Source organism: Balaenoptera ricei, chromosome 16, assembly GCF_028023285.1.
Source record: "Balaenoptera ricei isolate mBalRic1 chromosome 16, mBalRic1.hap2, whole genome shotgun sequence".
NCBI classification, from domain to species: Eukaryota; Metazoa; Chordata; class Mammalia; order Artiodactyla; family Balaenopteridae; genus Balaenoptera; species Balaenoptera ricei.
The window spans coordinates 39,613,216-39,630,929 of NC_082654.1; the positions used below are offsets into that span (position 1 = coordinate 39,613,216).

Genomic DNA, 17,714 nt, shown 5'->3' on the forward strand with positions numbered 1-17,714 from the left:
AGCCTGAAGCCTAGGGTCCTTCATAATCTGACCCCAGGCTGTTGGACCTCATCTCTAGCTACTCTACTCCACGGTTTTCCTTGAACACTTCAAGCTCATATCACAGTCCATTCTATTCATTGTGTGTGTGTCTCCTTCATTGCTAGACTTTTAAGTTCCCCAAAGGAAAAGACCAGATCCTTTTTGTCATTCATCTTTATATCCCACTGCCTGATACAGAGTCTGGCACATAGAAAGTGCTCGTTTATAATTCATTCATTCATTCAACTTGTATTCACTGGGAACGTACTGTGTGCCAGGCACTGTGGTAGACCCTGGGGGTGCTGCAGTGAGCAGAGGCCCCTGATGTCCTCACGGAGCTTGTATTCTGACCAGGGTGTAACAGTCGTGAACAAATGAATATATAATACCAGGCAGTGATAAGAGAAATGGAGAAAAATAAAGCAGTCTAAAGGGTTAGAAAGTGTTGGGGATAGTGGGGAGGAGGTGGTATTTTAGATTGGGCGATCAGAAAAGTCCTCTAATGAGGTGACAGTTGAGCAGACACCCGAATCAAATGGGGGTGTACCAAGTAGGTGTTTGGGGCAGGAACAGTCAAGACAGGAGACACAGCAAGTACAGAGTCTCTGAGGTTTACCTGGGGAATAGCCACGGGCCTGTGTGGCCAAGCGAGCTGGGAGGAAGGGGTGACACGGGGTCAGGGAGGTGTGGATGGCATCCTGGGCTGTGGAAAAAGAGGCAGGATTTTTGTTCCAAGTGTGATGGTGTCATTAGAGGAGAATGATGTGAACAGATTGGTATTTTAAAAGAAGCCCTCTGGCTGCAGTTTAGAGAATAGGGAAGCAAGAGTGGAAGGTGGGGGATGGGTGTTAGGATGCCATTACAAATGGTCCAGTTGGAAGATGACCCAAATGTGATGACTCACGTTTGGCCAATGAATACATTTTGTGCTGGGGTGGGGGGAAGGGATAAACTTCCTAGAAGCTATGGCTTCTGTTACATTTAGAGCTCCTTAATCTTTTATAGCCACAGGGCTGACTTCTGTTCAGTATCTCATACAGGGTTTTTGGGTCTCTCTGTGAATCTCTGAATTTTATATGAAATTTAATGAGGAATGAACCATAGATTGAGATAGAATTCACTAATTTGAGAGCTCTCACAACGTTGCTTGAATATATTTTATTTCAGAGCAGAGTCAGGTGATATGTATATTTGTTTTCTGTCATGGCTGCTTTTAGATCAGATATTTGCCTAAAAGGAGTAGCACAAGTCAGTTGGGGAGTGAGGGTAGATAATAAAAAGGTGAATTAAATATTGCAGGATATATTGATCCACTGGTGGTGTAAAGATTTGAAGAAAAAAGAAAAGGAGCCATTGGATAGTTGGGATGTGGGGTGGAGTTGAAAGAGCTTTGTGGTTGAGGCATTTTGGACATGGAGTAGAATATTCTAGCATAAACAGTTGTATAGAGTTATGGAGGGAGTGGTAGAATGGTCACCAAGTAGGTTCTTTGAAAACTGATCTCATGCCAAAAGGAAAGGAACTAGAGAAGGAAGTGCTGTTGGCAGATCCTGCTTAAGACTTGACATCTCTATTCGGAACTGTTTCTGGGGGCTTCCTTGATCCCTAAGGAAAGAACAGATACAGTTTTCCAGTGTGGCTTTCCCACGATTACATTCTGAGAGTACTGCAGTGGATTTTTAGATGTTTGGCAGCAGTATGTTTTTTATGTTGGGAGACCACTTTGGAAAATACTTATTTTGTGTTTTTTCCTTTGATAAATGCCCTGGGTTTGGAGGCCTTATTTGTTAGGAGGGTGTCTGCCAACATAAGAAGGTTTATCTACAGCATTTGCCTCTCTCCTGTGAATGGAATGTAATTTCCAAGGACAGAATCCTTGTGCTGATTGGCAACTGCTGCTGTCAGGTGCTAATTTGATTTTTTTTGTTTGTTTCTTTTGTGTCTTATTCAACAGGCTAGACTCTCCACTAACATTTATCTTTCATTTTACCCCAGTTTGATTCCATCAGTGTTTCTTTTCACATTAAGTTGATTGGATCAAAGTACTTATCTCTTTCCTCTTCTAATCCCCAAGGTAGTTTATGACCACAGTCATTGTCAACATTTTTTCAATTGTTTTTAAGTCTCTGATGGTTGTGACTAAGTTACGTTCTTCAAAGCTGTTGATGTAGAGCGTTTGAGATGAAGCAGGTCCCTTCAATAGAGCTTATTTTCCAAGTTCCAGAAGAGCCTTTTTTTCAAGGCTGTTTCACTTTATGAGAAATCAACGGTACATTGTGGACCACTAGGCTAGGCTGGTCTCTAATGGAACTTCAGGGCATCTTTACATTTAGTAATTTGTCAAGAATTATTGAAGACTGGTGCTAGGGATGTAGCAGGGAGCAAAACAAAGCTACATAGAGGTTATCTCCTGGGGAATTCTTGTTTGTTTTCACAGTAACATCTCAGGTTTTTAAAGTGAGTGTTGTCCAGACTCTATCCTAAAGTATAAAACTCATGAGGACAAAAATTCCCTCATGTTAACTGCAGCTTTGGGGGCATCTACCACATTATTTAATTGGCTGATAGACTGTCATATTCCTCTCCAGCCATAAAGCAAGTTAGGAGCTCTTGGATCGTCCCTTCCCTTCCTTTCTTCTCTCTCTACACATGTACCTGCATCTATTATATACTTACTCAAAGTCTGTTTTCTTCTGTTCCTTTTCATCCATGTTGTCAAAAATCATTATCGCCCTGTTCAAACGGCAGATTCCAAACATTTGAGTGGCGAGAATTTTTTTTCTACATGCACTGTCCTTTCATCCAATCAACTCTTTAAGCAGTGTGTTCTCTTGTCTCAGTGAAGATACCTGAGACACAGAAAAGCTGTTGACTTGCCCAAGATCCCACACAGAATATATTGAGGATTGAAGGCTTTTCAGTATAAATCCAGTCTCATCATGTCCTGGTATAATAGGCATCTGTCCTCCGGAAATGTGTTTTCGAAGCAGATATAGTAGCATAGATTCAACATGCAGAGGACAGATAGAATGAAAACAGATCAGTCCTGTGTTGGATAATAAGGTTTATGTGTCATATACCATCCAGGAGACATTCATACTTGCCCCAGGATGGACCTGCCAAACCTGAAAGCTGTCCCAACTTGCCGTTCCACAGTAGTTTGTAGAAAGCGTACTGAGTTCTGTCCTCGTTGACTGCTGTCCTGTGACCTCCTAGGTGTGGTGTCGCATGGGCCCTACTCACCATGGGTCTGGGAAATGCCCTCTGCCTCCGTGCAGTTACGCTTTTCCACTGAAGACTGCTGACCAGGAGCACCCAACCTTAGACTTTTTCTTGCTGTTTCTAGCAAGTTTACTCCCCTTGATTCTGACCCTGGGAGGCAGAGCCCGGGGTTAAGATCCTGTTTTCCTTCCTGGGGACTTTCCCTGTCCCATTATCTTCCCGTGTAATCTGGACGTCCTAGGCTTTTGCAGGCCTCTGCTCCCCCGCCTTGGAGCGGGGAAGGACAGTCACTCTAGGCACCAGATTCGGTTCCAGGCTCTACCTCACTTCTCATTCTCACTTTGTTAGCTCACAGATGGTCTTACCCGCTTTCACCTCTTCTAATTTTTACCAGTTTAGGTCTCAAGACCTAAATACTAGCCTAAACCCTAGGAATTGTAGGGAAACTAAATTCAGTAATTCCAGCAATTTAGGTTTTAAGTTAACATAAATATTATAAGAGGCTTTTTAAACTGAGACTTAGGATAAAAGGGAGAGAAAGCAAAAGAAAAAATAATAATACATTGGTGCAATAAATTAGTTTTCATGAGTTAATTTTTATTTATGACACTAAAGGAAAAACTAAGTAATGTATCTTGCCTGTAGGCCAATTAGAAGGTAAACAAAAAGAAAAAAAATTTACTTAACGTTGCCTGAGATAAATAATGCTAACATCTGGTTTCATATTCCTTTTCATATTTTTCTGTACGCTCATATAGGTGTAATCTACATATGTGTGTATTTTTAAGTAGTATCACATTCGCCTTGTATTTTACAGTGTGCCCAGGGATCATCTCTTTCCCTCTTCTCTTAAAAAACCGCCAGGGATGTCTGTCTAAGTATTCATGCTCTTATTTAGAAGTCACCACATATGTCCCCCTCAACCTGTTTGTATCATGGTAATGGTAGTTAAGCATTCAGTTATACTGTAAATCTTACTGGTTTGAGATCATCTTATCCCTACAGCCATCTACTAACTGAGGTGAATTTGGTCAAATTACTTAACTACTTGTAGTAGCGTTGTTTCCTCGCTACAAAATGGGGACAATAAAATAGTGTCTTATCTCAACGTTGTTGTGTGGATGGAGTGAGATAATGTGTATAAGGCACTTAACTGAGTCCTTGGCGTCCTCCTGGTTCCCAAGCCTGCCCCACCCCCATCCCCATCTTAGTAAATGGCATCTCTGTCCTGCCCCATTCTCAGGCCAAACGCCTCGGTTTTGTTGTTGGTATTCGCTTCCACCCCACATCTGGTCTGTTAATCCCACCACTTCTCGCCACCTCTGTTGTTGCCCTGGGTCTAACCAATGTCATCTCTTACCTGGGTTGTTGCAGGAGCTTCCTACTGGTCTCTCTGTTTCCATTCTTGTTTCCCTTAAGTCACTTGTCAACTCGGCAGACAGAATGTCACTGTACAGTAAGCTGGTGTATGTCACTCTTCTACCACCTCATACAGTTTTGTATTTTTTTAATAATTAGTTTCAGTTTTACTTTTTTTAAAATTTATTTTTATTTATTTATTTTTGGCTGCGTTGGGTCTGTTGCTGCACGCAGGCTTTCTCTAGTTGCGGCGAGCGGGGGCTACTCTTCGTTGTGATGCGCGGGCTTCTCGTTGCCGTGGCTTCTCGTTGCGGAGCATGGGCTCTAGGCGCATGGGCTTCAGTAGTTGTGGCACGTGGGCTCATTAGTTGTGGCTCGCGGGCTCTAGAGCGCAGGCTCAGTAGTTGTGGCTCACAGGCTTAGTTGCTCCACGGCATGTGGGATCTTCCCAGATCAGGGCTCGAACCTGTTTCCCCTGCATTGGCAGGTGGATTCTTAACCACTGCACCACCAGGCAAGTCCCCTCATACAGCTTTTAGGTCAGAGGTCCTTATGGTGACCAAGGAGGTCCCTCCAGACCTCGTGTCCTCATGCACTCTGCTCCCTGACCCCTCTGCCAACACCCACACATACTAGCCTCTGTTGGGAATCTTCTTCCCCAGATGTCCTCATGGTTAACCCCCTCATATACAGGGACACCTTCCCTGATCAACTTAGCCCCAAATTGTAACCTCCCATCCTCCAGTGACACTCTTGCTTAACTATACCCTTTAGCACTTACCTAACATGCTCTATATCATCTATCTTGTTTATTGTCTGCCTCCTCCCCCTAGAATATAAGCACCACAGGGCAGGCTTTTTGTCCATCTTGTTCACTGCTGTATTGTATTTCCCAGTGCCCAGAATAATGTCTAGCATATATATATATTTGTTATGAGAATAAATAAATAATAATAGCAGCAGCTAACATTAATTGAGTATTGCACTATGATGATTACTGTGCCTAGAATTCAGTAAATGTTAGCCATTGCTGGTGAAGTATGTGCTTATTATGTTTTTAGAATCCAACCCCCTGTTAAAAAGAAAAGGTTACTTTTAAGGGTAATCCTTTAGCTTAAGAGCAAACATTCATTGTTGAGTTCTGCCCGCTGTGACTGAACAAGCCTTAAGAATGTGATTCAAGGTAAGTTTTGATGAAGGGAAGGAATGAAGAAAGATCTGTACACATATATGTATTTGTGTTATGTGTACACATACATATATGCATTATATATACACACACATATGTATATATGCACACATACTATTTTTGTTAATAGCCTAAAATACTAACAAGAAATTAACTTCTTTGTTTGGTACTTATGTATGCAGCAGTTTCTAGAGGATACTTGATTTTAATTCTTCATAACTCAAGTAGATCATATTGATGTTGTCTTTCATATCTTATAGCGTAACATTTTCTCTTTACCTTATGTTACAATCTATATTTAACCCAGGAAATAATATTTTTTTAAAAATGATGGCTTAAGTGGGGACAGTTTTATAATATGATCTGTTCTTTGCAAATTCCCTCAACTAGTATGGCTCATTTCCTGAACTTAACTCTCGCATTATATTGCAGACCTTTTACGTGGGACTTAGAAAAAAATATAAGCCACTAAGCCACTACCTTTTTTTTTTTCCTTTTAACTTGACAATTTCATTAGTGAAAAGAACAGCTAATTGAAAATCTGGAGACCTGGGTTTTGTTGTGGCTGTCTCATTGACTGACGCTCTGGCCCCAGGCTAGTACTTAAACTCTTTACATCTTACTTTTTCCTTCTGTAAAACAGTATATGCTAAACAGGAATGTGGTTAACATAATTAATACCAAAGATGCAAAAATCTCTTTGAGTTGGATTTTTTTAAGGCAAAGAGGCACCGTGCGTGTACAGACACATTTCTGGGCTGGGTACATGGGTCCATCTCATTCTCCTGATTCATAAACTGCCATCCTCCTGTGTGCACACCCAGGAAATATTAGGGGAGTCCTGGATCTCCCAGGAGAGCATATGTTTTTACTTTTCTGTTTACTCTACAGCATTTATTCCTTCCTTTTTGTTTTACAAGGCTTTCCTTGGGATTTTCCTTCTTAAAGTACCGAATTAAGCCCTGGGTTTTCATGATTCACCATCTGGAGCAGTTGAGACTCCTGTGCTGGGTAGAAAGCCCAGACAGAGCAATGAGGAGACAGGGGAGGCAAGGGAGGAAGATGCTAGGACTCACAGTCCTTACTTGGATGAATGTCGCCATCTTGGCAGGTGTCATCACTTAAAATATAAGTGCAGAAACGATGCAAAGTGAAGGATTGGTGAGCATCAGCAGAGGTTAATGCTGGCAGATAAATTAAAGAGTTTTTTCTTTTTTTAATTTTATTTATTTATTTTTATTTATGGCTGTGTTGGGTCTTCGTTTCTGTACGAGGGCTTTCTCTAGTTGTGGCAAGCGGGGGCCACTCTTCATCGCGGTGCGTGGGCCTCTCACTATCGCGGCCTCTCTTGTTGCGGAGCACAGGCTCCAGACGCACAGGCTCAGTAATTGTGGCTCACGGGCCCAGTTGCTCCGTGGCACGTGGGATCCTCCCAGACCAGGGCTCGAACCCGTGTCCCCTGCATTGGCAGGCAGATTCTCAACCACTGCGCCACCAGGGAAGCCCTAAAGAGTTTAAAGGACAAACATTTATGGGAAGAAGCAGGAAAGCACTATCAGAGGGCGTGAAAACTGAAGCTCTAAAGCACAGAACCACAGGTGTTGCCCATATTACCGGTACCATCACGAGTCCCACTGGGACTAAAACATAAGTGAGGAGCAGCTTTCTTGCAGAGCTTCGTCTCATAGAAGGAATGAGGGCCTCTGTTGGTAATGGTGGTGCCAATCTCACTATTAAAAATACCGTAAAATACAAAACAAGTTCTGAAGCGCTTTGGAGGATGAAGTAGCTCTGCCCAGTTGGGAACATGTAGGAGGCTTCATGCAGACGTGGTATTTGAGGTAGGTGGATAGAGTAACAGGAGAGGCCAGGGAAAGAGATTTGCTGGCAAAAGCAAGAAACTAGGGTTTTAGGGAACGATGAGTGGGGCTCGTTTTGCCCAGGGCAGTGGAATTCATGTCTGCAAGATAAAACGGTTAAGGTAGCTTGGGGTCACATGGAGGGGGGGCCCATGAGGGGAGTTGGAACTTCATTAGGTAGAGATGAGCAGTTGTCGTAATCCAGGGAATCCACGGGCTAGTAGCAAGGAATTAAAGGGAGGAAAACAGATTTAAGAAACTCTTTGGAGTTAGCTTCAACAGCATGTGGGCATGGGAGTGGGAGGCTATGAAGAAAGTAAAATGGAATATAGCACCAGGCACCTTCTTTAGAGTAGGTGGTCCCTCAGAGACCTGAGTGACAGGCAGTGTTCCAGGAGTCCAGGCAGAGGAAATGGCTGGCACAGAGATCCTACCTAAGGCAGAAGGGACTTGGGGTGATGTGTTCAGTTGCACCGAGGGCATCGGACTGGAGTTGAGGAATGACGGGGAGAGCAGTGGGAGGTGAGCTTGGAGAGAGGCAGGCCAGATCATCTAGGGCCTCATGGGCTTGGCAAAGGATTTGGATCTTATTCAAAATATATTTGGCAACTATTGGAGGGTTTTAAAGGACGTACTCTGTTTAACTGTTTCAAACAAAAGAGGATTCTGGCTGCTCTTTGTAGAAAGGATTTTAGGGAGGCACAAGTGGAATTAGGGACACTAGGTCAAAGGTCATAGTGGAAGTTCAGGTGAGATAGAATGTTGAGAAATGCATGACATTTCAGAATGACTGACCAAACATTGGAGGGGGGGCGTAAGCATATCTAACTGGGCACGGACTGTGCAAACAATAATGAAGAATGGACAGTTTCCTTCTGGATACCTAGAAGGATTTTTTTCAGTACTTTAATAAGTAACATGGTTATCATTAAATAACTATCAAAAGTGCTTATTTTGTAGAGGTCTGGGTCAATACAAAATATGACATAAAACACTAAGTGAAAAATCTGAGTTAAGTGGGTTTTGGTATGTAGCTTAAATGTGATCGGATGTTGGCTCATCTATTGGTACACAACAGTGTAGTCTCAAAATAAAATTGGGATTTCTTACACAATTTGAAGCCATTTCCTGAATCTTTTTGTCTTGTGTAATGTATTTATATTTCACCTTAGACTCTCTGAAACTGCAATTTCCCCATCTGTAAAATAAGGATCATAGCCTTGCATTGCAGGTTATTTTAAGAATTAAATGACACAGAGCTCGGCGTAGAGGAGAAATTTGGCAAAACCCTAGTTACTGTTAATAACAGTCTGGGGAAATTCCTCAGTAGCATTTCTCTGAATCATAAGAAAGATACGGTTTTGCTGGTGAGGAAGCCAGTTTCCAAGGAAGTTAATTGAGATGATTCAAATCATCATGCGAGCCTTTGTTAAAGGTAGAGCCAGCATCTGTGTGAAGATAAGCTGGAGACGCCTTGTCCCTGTGGCATATACTGGAGGGACCTGAACTGTGCACTGGCCTCCATGATTGCTCCAGAGATGTGGGCCTCCCTGATCCTGGTCCAGATACATGTGCTGTCCCCTGTGTTTATCGCCTCCTACTTTGGGATTGTTGCTTAGTTCCACTGCTATGTCTCAGGACCTGTTTGTTTCAAGAGCTGGCAGAGCAGGTCTGAGCACTGAAAGAATTGTGTGTCTTCTGGCTACAGCTCAGAAAGAGACAACTTGCAGGAAACAAAAGAACTTTCCAGTATTTTAATTTTACTTTCCAGTATATTCATTTCTTTCATCGTTTTTTCTTTAGAATTTTAGACCATTGTATCAAATGCCAGAAGCAAAGCAGTGCTGCTATTTTAAGCCTGTATTTGGTAGTAATTAATCAGGTTCTGTGTACTTTTTCCTCTTTAAGTAGGGATAGTAAAAGGTTTAATAAAGTTATCCTGGACCTAACATACCATTCTAGCAAGTCTTAATGATTATCTATAAAATATTAACACTTTTATTCCTATTTCCCTATCGAATTTAACAAGTATGTTTTTCTTTTCTGTCAGAGAAAGTAGTAATGAGCCTATTACTCAAATACTTGAGAGAAGAATAGATAATCGTGACCAAGTACAAGTGTCTGTGACGTGATAGTCATTGCAGAGTGCAAGCAGATAGGAAACAGGCTTCCTTCCAACGTGAAAGGAGAAATGTATCCCATGTGAGAAGAACAGCATTGTGGTTTTGAGAATTATAATGTGCATATTGTCCTTGGCATTTGCTTAATCTCTGGAAATACCTCATTAATGTTTCCTCTGTGGCTTTTTTGTTGTCTTGTTACATTTTTAACTACTTTAAACCTTTTTTCTTTAGAGCACATCTTGAACTTTTAAACTTAAGTAAGAAAGAATTCTAATGTGTGAAATTGTTTGATTAAGGAAAAATACCTTAACAGGATACAAGTTTTTGAAACACTTTTATATCCTGCTTTTTAAAGTTTATGGTAGGAGATTCTTGTTTAAAATTATACATTGAAGATATTCTAAGCTTGCTTTCAAAAAGATTAAGTAAATACCAAAGATCAGAAGGTTCTTATTAATAGTCACTTCCAACTTGTCACCGTGTTAGTATTGATGAAGTCACATTGATAAAATCATTTGACTTTTTCACTTCAAGTCAAAGAGTAAATGTGACTGAATCTTTAACGTTTGATACTTTTAAAGTATTTTTTGTTAAAGAATTTGTCTTTTCTTATCCGTTATCATTTTTTCATATACCTCATTCTCAGGTAATCCTAAGTCTTTTCACTGCTTCTCAAATGTGACTCAAGTTTGAGATATGGAAATAGTTATTGGTGTGCGTGTGTGTATCTTATGTGCACCATGAAACCGTCAGGCAAAGGGATTTTAAGATAGTAATCTTTCCCAAAATGGAGTGATAGGAGTCATTTTATTTGTTTCTCTTCATCTGAAGAGATTAACATATCTAAATAGACTTAACAGTTTTCTGTGGTAGATGTTTTTCGTATAGTTCAAGTAAAATGGCAAGTCATTTCTGTTTGTTTGAACAGGATGGTGAGAGAGGGCATTTTCTTTTTGAGAAAAATGATCATCGTATCTTACAATGTAAAATTCACGTGGGTATTTCAAGTATTTTGGTAAGACATTTATAGTCTAGTAATATTCTCTAGTATTGTCCCTCTTTATATTGTTTAATTATACTGTGCTTTTCATCAAGTGAAATTAGAGACACATACCTTTATAAAAGACAGCTTTATGCTGAATAAGTTCTTGTCCTTGGAGGTGGCAAGCACAGCTTTAATAAGAGAAAATAAGACATTCTCTGTGGTAAGCAGTTTTGACCCAGTTTCTAAAATCTGGGTAAAGAGGCAAAACACCCAGACTCTACCCGTACAACCTTAGGACCTTACGTGAACTGTGTAGTTATGAATGAAATACTAATACAGTTACGTGGGTTATTTTTAAATTAATTTCTAATCACACAAGTGACATATCACTTCATTCCTCTTGTTAAAAAATACAAATGATACAAATTCTCCTCCAGTAGGGATGTCCATCCTGCATAAAAATAGAGGCACATTGTACAGTTATAGAGTGAATGTTCAGTATCCTCAGAGGAAAGCCTGTTCACTGTTTCCAAAACAGTTGTGTTTATTTATGTCAGGTTGCCCTGGGCCAAGGAAAAATGTGAACCCCTCTAGGTTGAGGAGGAGGAGACCCACAGGACTCTGATTCTGGCCTGTGGTAGAACAAGATAGAACAGGTAGAATTAGAAGGAACATTCTTGTTCAAGCATACACTTAAGTTTGTACAACTTTATCTAGTTAAAGCCAAACCTATGTGGAAATTGCTATTAGGAGAAGTTATCAAACTCAGTATACATGTTCACATATACATATCAAATAATTTCATTAGAACCACCAATAAACTTGAAATGGAAAAGATGTCTAATTCTAATTCTTGCTTATTTTGTGATTCATCCACAAAATGTATACGTTTGTTGACCGCCATTGTGCATGGATGGCAGGGATTTTCCATACATTATTCCTAATGTTCTTATTTCTGGTTTACAGATTAGAAAACTGAGACTCAGAGATGTCAATAGCCTATAAGGCCACATAGTTAGCAGAGAGAGGTTGGATGCTATCACTGAGACAGGCTCTTTTCTTGGCATCGTGCTACCTTGGAGATCTGCTAAGATAATCAGTTTCTGGGATGTACAAGTACAATGGTTTAATGTCTTTGGCTCATTAAATGTCAGAAAAGTTTTGAATTCTCATTTTAATGTCATTGTAATTTTCTGCACATCTTTTTTTATGACAGAAAAGACACTCTCTAAATGTTTAACCACAGGTACTGAGTCAGCTCTGACCCATCAGAATAGGCCCTACTTGTACATCAGTTGAATGTCAACTCATGTTTAAGGCCTCAGGAAGCCCAATTAATAGCAATATAGAGTGTTTTAAACTCCTCTGGCCTTAAAGTTAATATTTAAAAGGAAAAAAACAATATCATTCTCAAAATCCTCACCTTAATCTGCTCTTAGCTATAGTTATAAAATTCTGATTTCAATCTCTCAAGTAGTTTTGGGGTTTGTTTGTATTGTTGGGTCATTGAAAACTTGAAGTAAATGAACCTGCGAAATTTCATGACTGAGTGTCTGCCCTGTTTTTCCCTTTTTCTAGGTCTATTATTAGCAGAAGATTTTTCTGCATAGTTGGCACGCTGTACCTGTATCGGTGTATTACAATGTATGTAACTACACTCCCAGTACCCGGTATGCATTTCAACTGCTCTCCGAAGGTAAACCATTCCTCGCTGTAATTTCCCTTTTTGTTTGTTTCTCATCTTGCCCAGGGGTCCTTTGACTTAGGCTGAAGGTGAAAATTTCCTTAGAATAGAATCAAGTCCCTTTGCCTTCATCTGGGAACGTTACTAAGCAATACAGCTAGGTGGCCCCGCCCTTCTTAAAATTCCCAAACCCTGCCAGTGCTTCGCAGCTGGGGAAATATGTGGTCTAGTTAGTGTGATGGAAGCAGTTAAGCTTTGTGTGTGGGCATAGCTCTTTGGTTTCCTGCCATACTTTTAAAATATCATTTGCTCCCTTGATACAGTTCCAGAAGCTTTTATATGCTTTTTCCCTCTCTTAGATGGAAGGTTCGGTTTCAAATGATATTTTTTCCTTCTTTCTATTAATCCCTACATTGGGAATCCGTAACAGCAGAGCTAGAGACACTATTCCTGTCCCTTTGCACCCTCCACCCACCCAAACAAGATCTCTCCTCCCTGGCGGGACATTTTGCTGTATTGATCTTCTCTAGTAGCACAGAAGCTTTTCTTTAAAATAAACTTTATTCCTCTTCTATTGTCTCTACCTTTCCATCAGATTCACATAATACTCCTTACCCCAACTTTTGCCTTGGAATAATTTCAACTGGGGAGATCATCAGAATTTTATGAAATAATTAACAGGAGATTTAGTTTTAAAAATGTTTAACTACATTAAAGCTTTTTAATGTAATAAGAAGTAGAAGAAGCTCATTTCCTCGATTTGGGTGGGAGAAAAAATGGAATGCTGTGTGTTTGGAATCATTTCTTCGCATCGCACTTGTGCTAGTGGAACGTCCTTTCAGTTTCATCCATTTGTACTTTTGTTACTTCCAGAAGAGACATTCTCTCTGCTACAACCTTGGAAGAGGGCTGAAGAATCCAGTCCCTTGGAAGAGGGATTTTTAAAGTGGTGTCTTTATCATTTGAAATTCTGGATCTCTTTAGGTTGCTTGCTTACTGTGGTCCCCTTCCTTCCTAGACTTACGTACGTGCTCAGAGAGGTAGCTAGTTTGTTACTGCCCTCTTTCCGTTTTTGCTACAGTCTATTTCCGTAACTGGGGAAGCCGTCATAAGGAATGAATGATCCCAAGGTTCTACTCATCTCCATCAGCAATCCTGCCTCTCTGCATCTCCTTGCTCTTTCTTCAGCCCTTCCAAAGAAAGCCAGCCTCACATCTTCTTTATCCTCTGTGAAAGCTCTCAGGCACTTGCCTACAGCTCCTGAGTTAGACCAAATACCTTGTTGTCACTGAGGACTCAGTGATGTAGACTCTTGCTGGGAGGCTGGCTTGATAGGCAAGTGTGTTCTCAGTAGCAGTTCGATTCTTAAAAAAGTCTGTGCATGGGAAGTTTCTCCACCAAGGAACATGTCATACCAGTTTAGGTAGATGTGGGATCTGGTCCAGCCCATGTTGAAGATGGACCCAGCATCAAGGGGTCGTGCTGTGTGTGTGGCCTTTCTCCCTGATCTGGTTCCAGCCTTGTTTCTTCTTAGGACCTCTGCAGCTCCACCGCGTTGCCGGCAACCCCACTCTTGGTTAGTATTGGCACTTACAGAGTCAGCTTGAGTCATCAGCACATCTAGCCAAGATCCCCTAGCTAAATATAGCTTGTAGGTTTTCTTGGTAAAGACAGAGGTAATGGCAGGGACAGTGTGCAAAACCAGACCCAAGTGTGTCACTCATTTATCATGCTGCCAGAAACCCCGACTAGGGCCATCTTTCTGTGACAGTCTTCTAGAAATTAGAATCTTTAAAGTAAAGTATACAGGAGGGGGTAAAATGTTAGCAAAAATTATTAGTAAAAACTCACTAAATCTAATTCTTTTGTAGAACAGAGCTCTTGGAAGAATGGGTTCAAAAAAAAACAGTTTTTTGTTGTGAAATTTTTCAACTGTATCCCAGAGAGAAACCAGTATAAGGAACCACCATATGCCAGCACCCAGATTCAGTAGTTATCAAGATTTACTACATTTGCTTCATCTTATCTTCTATTTTTCTTTTGAAGTATTTTAAAGCAAACCCCAGACAATGTTATTTCATTGCTACATACTTAATATGCATCTAAAAATTTTGGACATTTTATCTTTAACTTTATCGCTGTTGGTACATTCAGCACAATTAACAGTAATTCTTTGGTATTGGCAATTACCAACTCGTGGAATATCTTGATTGTCTTAAAAAATGCCTTTTTTTAAAAAACAGTTGGTTTGTATAAATTAGGATCCACAGTCTTTATATTACATTTAGTTGTTCTGTCTGTTAAGTCTCTACATTCTAGAGCAGTTCCTACTCTCCTCCCCACACCCCCTTTATTTTTTTTGGCATGCGGCATGCGGAATCTTAGTTCCCCAACCAGGGATCGAACCTGCGCCCCCTGCAGTGGGAGCTCGAAGTCTGAACCGTTGCACCGCCAGGGAAGTCCCCCCACCCCCTTTTTTTAAACCCCATCAGTAACTTACAGAGATCAGAGCAGTTGTCCTGTAGAATATCCCACATTCTGGATTTATCTGTTTGCTTCTTTCTAGTGTCAATTAACTTCTTCCTCTCTCCTCCATATTTCCTCTAAATAGAAAGTTGGCTCTGGAGACTTGATTCAGTTGTTCTAATTTCTTTGGCAAGAATACTGCACAAGTAAAACAGAATGATTTCTGAAGCTAGACGGAAGACTTGGAAAAGGTCTTGAAGGCTCAGTGCTGCCTCTTGGAGATCAAGCTTAAGAAACTGAGGGGTCAGACAAGGGTCAGAACACTGCACTGGGGAACAGTGTCAGAAGGGAGTGAGGGATAGTGCTCGAGAGAGATCCCAGAGACCACCTTTGCCTACCTTAGAGCCCTACCCAGGGCTTGGCTAGTCAAAACGGAAAGGAACCTTACTGAAAGTCATCCAGTCCAGTGTCTCAATATCCTCGCCACCAAATCTTGGTCAAACTGTCTCTGAACCATTGCACAGAGAGAGGACTTGTTACCCTGTAAAAATACAAACCTACCCAGTAGTAGAAAGAACACTGAGGTCAGAGTGAGGATGATGGCGTCCAGCACTTGCTAGCTGTGCAGCAGTTGCATTTAACTTCTCAGAGCCTCAGTCCCTTTGTTGGCAAGACAGGGCTTATGGCACTTTTCATACCATCTTAAGGATTTGTGGGAGTGAAAGAAGGCAGTAAATACACAGGGCTCTGTCGATGTAAAATGCTGTACAGAAATAAGAAAGCTTGGTATGGCCATCACGCCTTAACCCCTAGACTCTTATTCATCCAGAGAGAATGTATTTAATGTGCATTAAGCACCTGCTGTGTCTGAGGTACTGGAGTGCATGGGGGTGAGCAAAGTAGACAGAAGTCCCTGCCTTTGTGGAAAGTGCTTTAAGACCACCTCATCCAAACTTGCATCTTATATAATGTGGAAAATGCTGTGATATAAGGACCTTAAGCTAAGCCGCCGGCCCCAGGGATAAGAGAAGTGGAGACAGATTTGAGCAATATTTAAGTGGCTGAATCAGTACAGCTTAGCAATACATTTGATATAGGGAATGAGGAGAGAAAGGAAGGATTTCAAAGGCAACTGGCTTTTACCACTGGGATAATTATAAGGTAAGGAGGAAAACGGAGTTAATGACTTCAGATTAAACAAATAGAGTCTGAGGTACTTGTGAGATATCTAAGGGGTGGTGTCCAGGCCAACTAGCAGTCTACGTCTGAAACTGAGGGGAAAATCAGCACTAGAAATTAAATATTTGTGATTCATCATATTCTGGGTGGTGTTAAAGCTGTTGGTATGGATGAAAAGGCCAGAGACAGGACATTAAAGTACGATGCTTCCAGAATTGGTTATCCCCTGACTTGAGACACCATCTAAGGCCTGTTGGTTGGTGGATATTCTTATGGTTATCAGTCATCATTAAACTCCAAGGGAAGAGAGTTGAGCTTTAGAATACGACTTTGTTTAACATGGGCATGTGAACTTAAACTTGGTTCTGCCAACATACAGAGCCCCATAATTAGTATACTTAATTCTTCCCTTAACACCAGTATTCAAAACGCATGGCTTCTAAGAAAAATGTTCCAACAGGTATGCAGTAGTAATTAAGAAAATTGTTCCTAGTGTTCATTCACTTGATGGCAGTGTACCCTTTCACAAAATGTCATGGCTTAGAGAAGTAATCGTCACGTGAAATGATGAGGTGAGAAGAGAAGGGGGCCTGTCATCAGATGGTCCGGCAACAGAGATGAGCTGCTGGGCCGTGAGAAGGGAAGGAAGCATTCAGTTCCTGGATCAGGAGCTTCTGGGAAGCACTAGTCCCGTATCCCAGTGGGTGTCCGTGGTGGGCTTACGAGGCTGCCAAGTTTGTGCAACCTTGATTACCCCTTGTTAATCTCAACACAGCTTTTCTCCAAGGAGCATGTGTCCCAACCAGAAAACACCTTCTTGTCATCTTGTTCCAGCTTTTTAGGATTCAGTTTTTAAAAATAAAAAAGGCAGAAACATTTGAGAATTCTTCTATGTTCTAAGCTTTATGTAAGAATTTTTTGTTGTTGTTGTTTTAGCAAACTCCACAAGAAAAAGAAAAAAGAAAAAAAACCTGCCCCAGATAACACAGATACACTAATGTTATTGGAAGAGAAGGAATAACTTATGCTGTTTTCAACTCTCATTTTAATAATCACTTGAGTTAATCTCATGCCTAAGCATTAAAGTGAGATTCATGTTGGTTCTGGTTTTTGGTCTCCATGGTGACCTTAGATTTGAAAACCTTCAAAACGAGAGAGTTACATTACATCCTGGGTACTTAGCTGGCTAACGCATTAATCTGACATGGTGTTTTCAGTGGAATGATTCTCTTGAACTTCAGAAACGTGTCTTTTTATTTTTCCATCCAGCATACTTGAACATAGCCCACTGTTGGACAAGGCTGAGATTAATTGGACATCTGAGATTAATTGTTAAGTGGAACAATAAAATACAAATATAATAACAGAAAGACTTCCGTGTTCTTTCCTGCCACTGTCAGTTTTTTTGCATTGCACGAATTAGAAAGATCAAAGCACCGCCTTCAATTCGATGCTAAGCTGTGATGTAGTAATCCTCAGCCTCAAGGGTCTCTTTACTGGCATGTGTTCAGTCTTACAAGGCGCAAGACTCATTGCTTTTTAGGATGTTATAACCTTTTTAAGTTCTTTCCTACTTTCTTAGGTAACAGCTTGAGTGTTCAAAAGCTGCCCTCCTTGCTGACAAATT

General features: G+C 40.9%; 1 protein-coding gene across 17 annotated transcripts in view; it reads left to right on the forward strand.

The window, feature by feature from the left end:
• Positions 1 to 17,714, forward strand: part of SGMS1 (sphingomyelin synthase 1) — a 304,020-nt gene that overhangs the window by 270,433 nt on the left and 15,873 nt on the right. For all 17 annotated transcript variants that reach the window (XM_059899840.1, XM_059899841.1, XM_059899838.1 and 14 more), the window contains one exon: positions 12,337 to 12,454. In XM_059899840.1, coding sequence (XP_059755823.1) covers positions 12,337 to 12,454 — 118 coding nt within the window. The remainder of the gene's footprint in view (positions 1 to 12,336; positions 12,455 to 17,714) is intronic.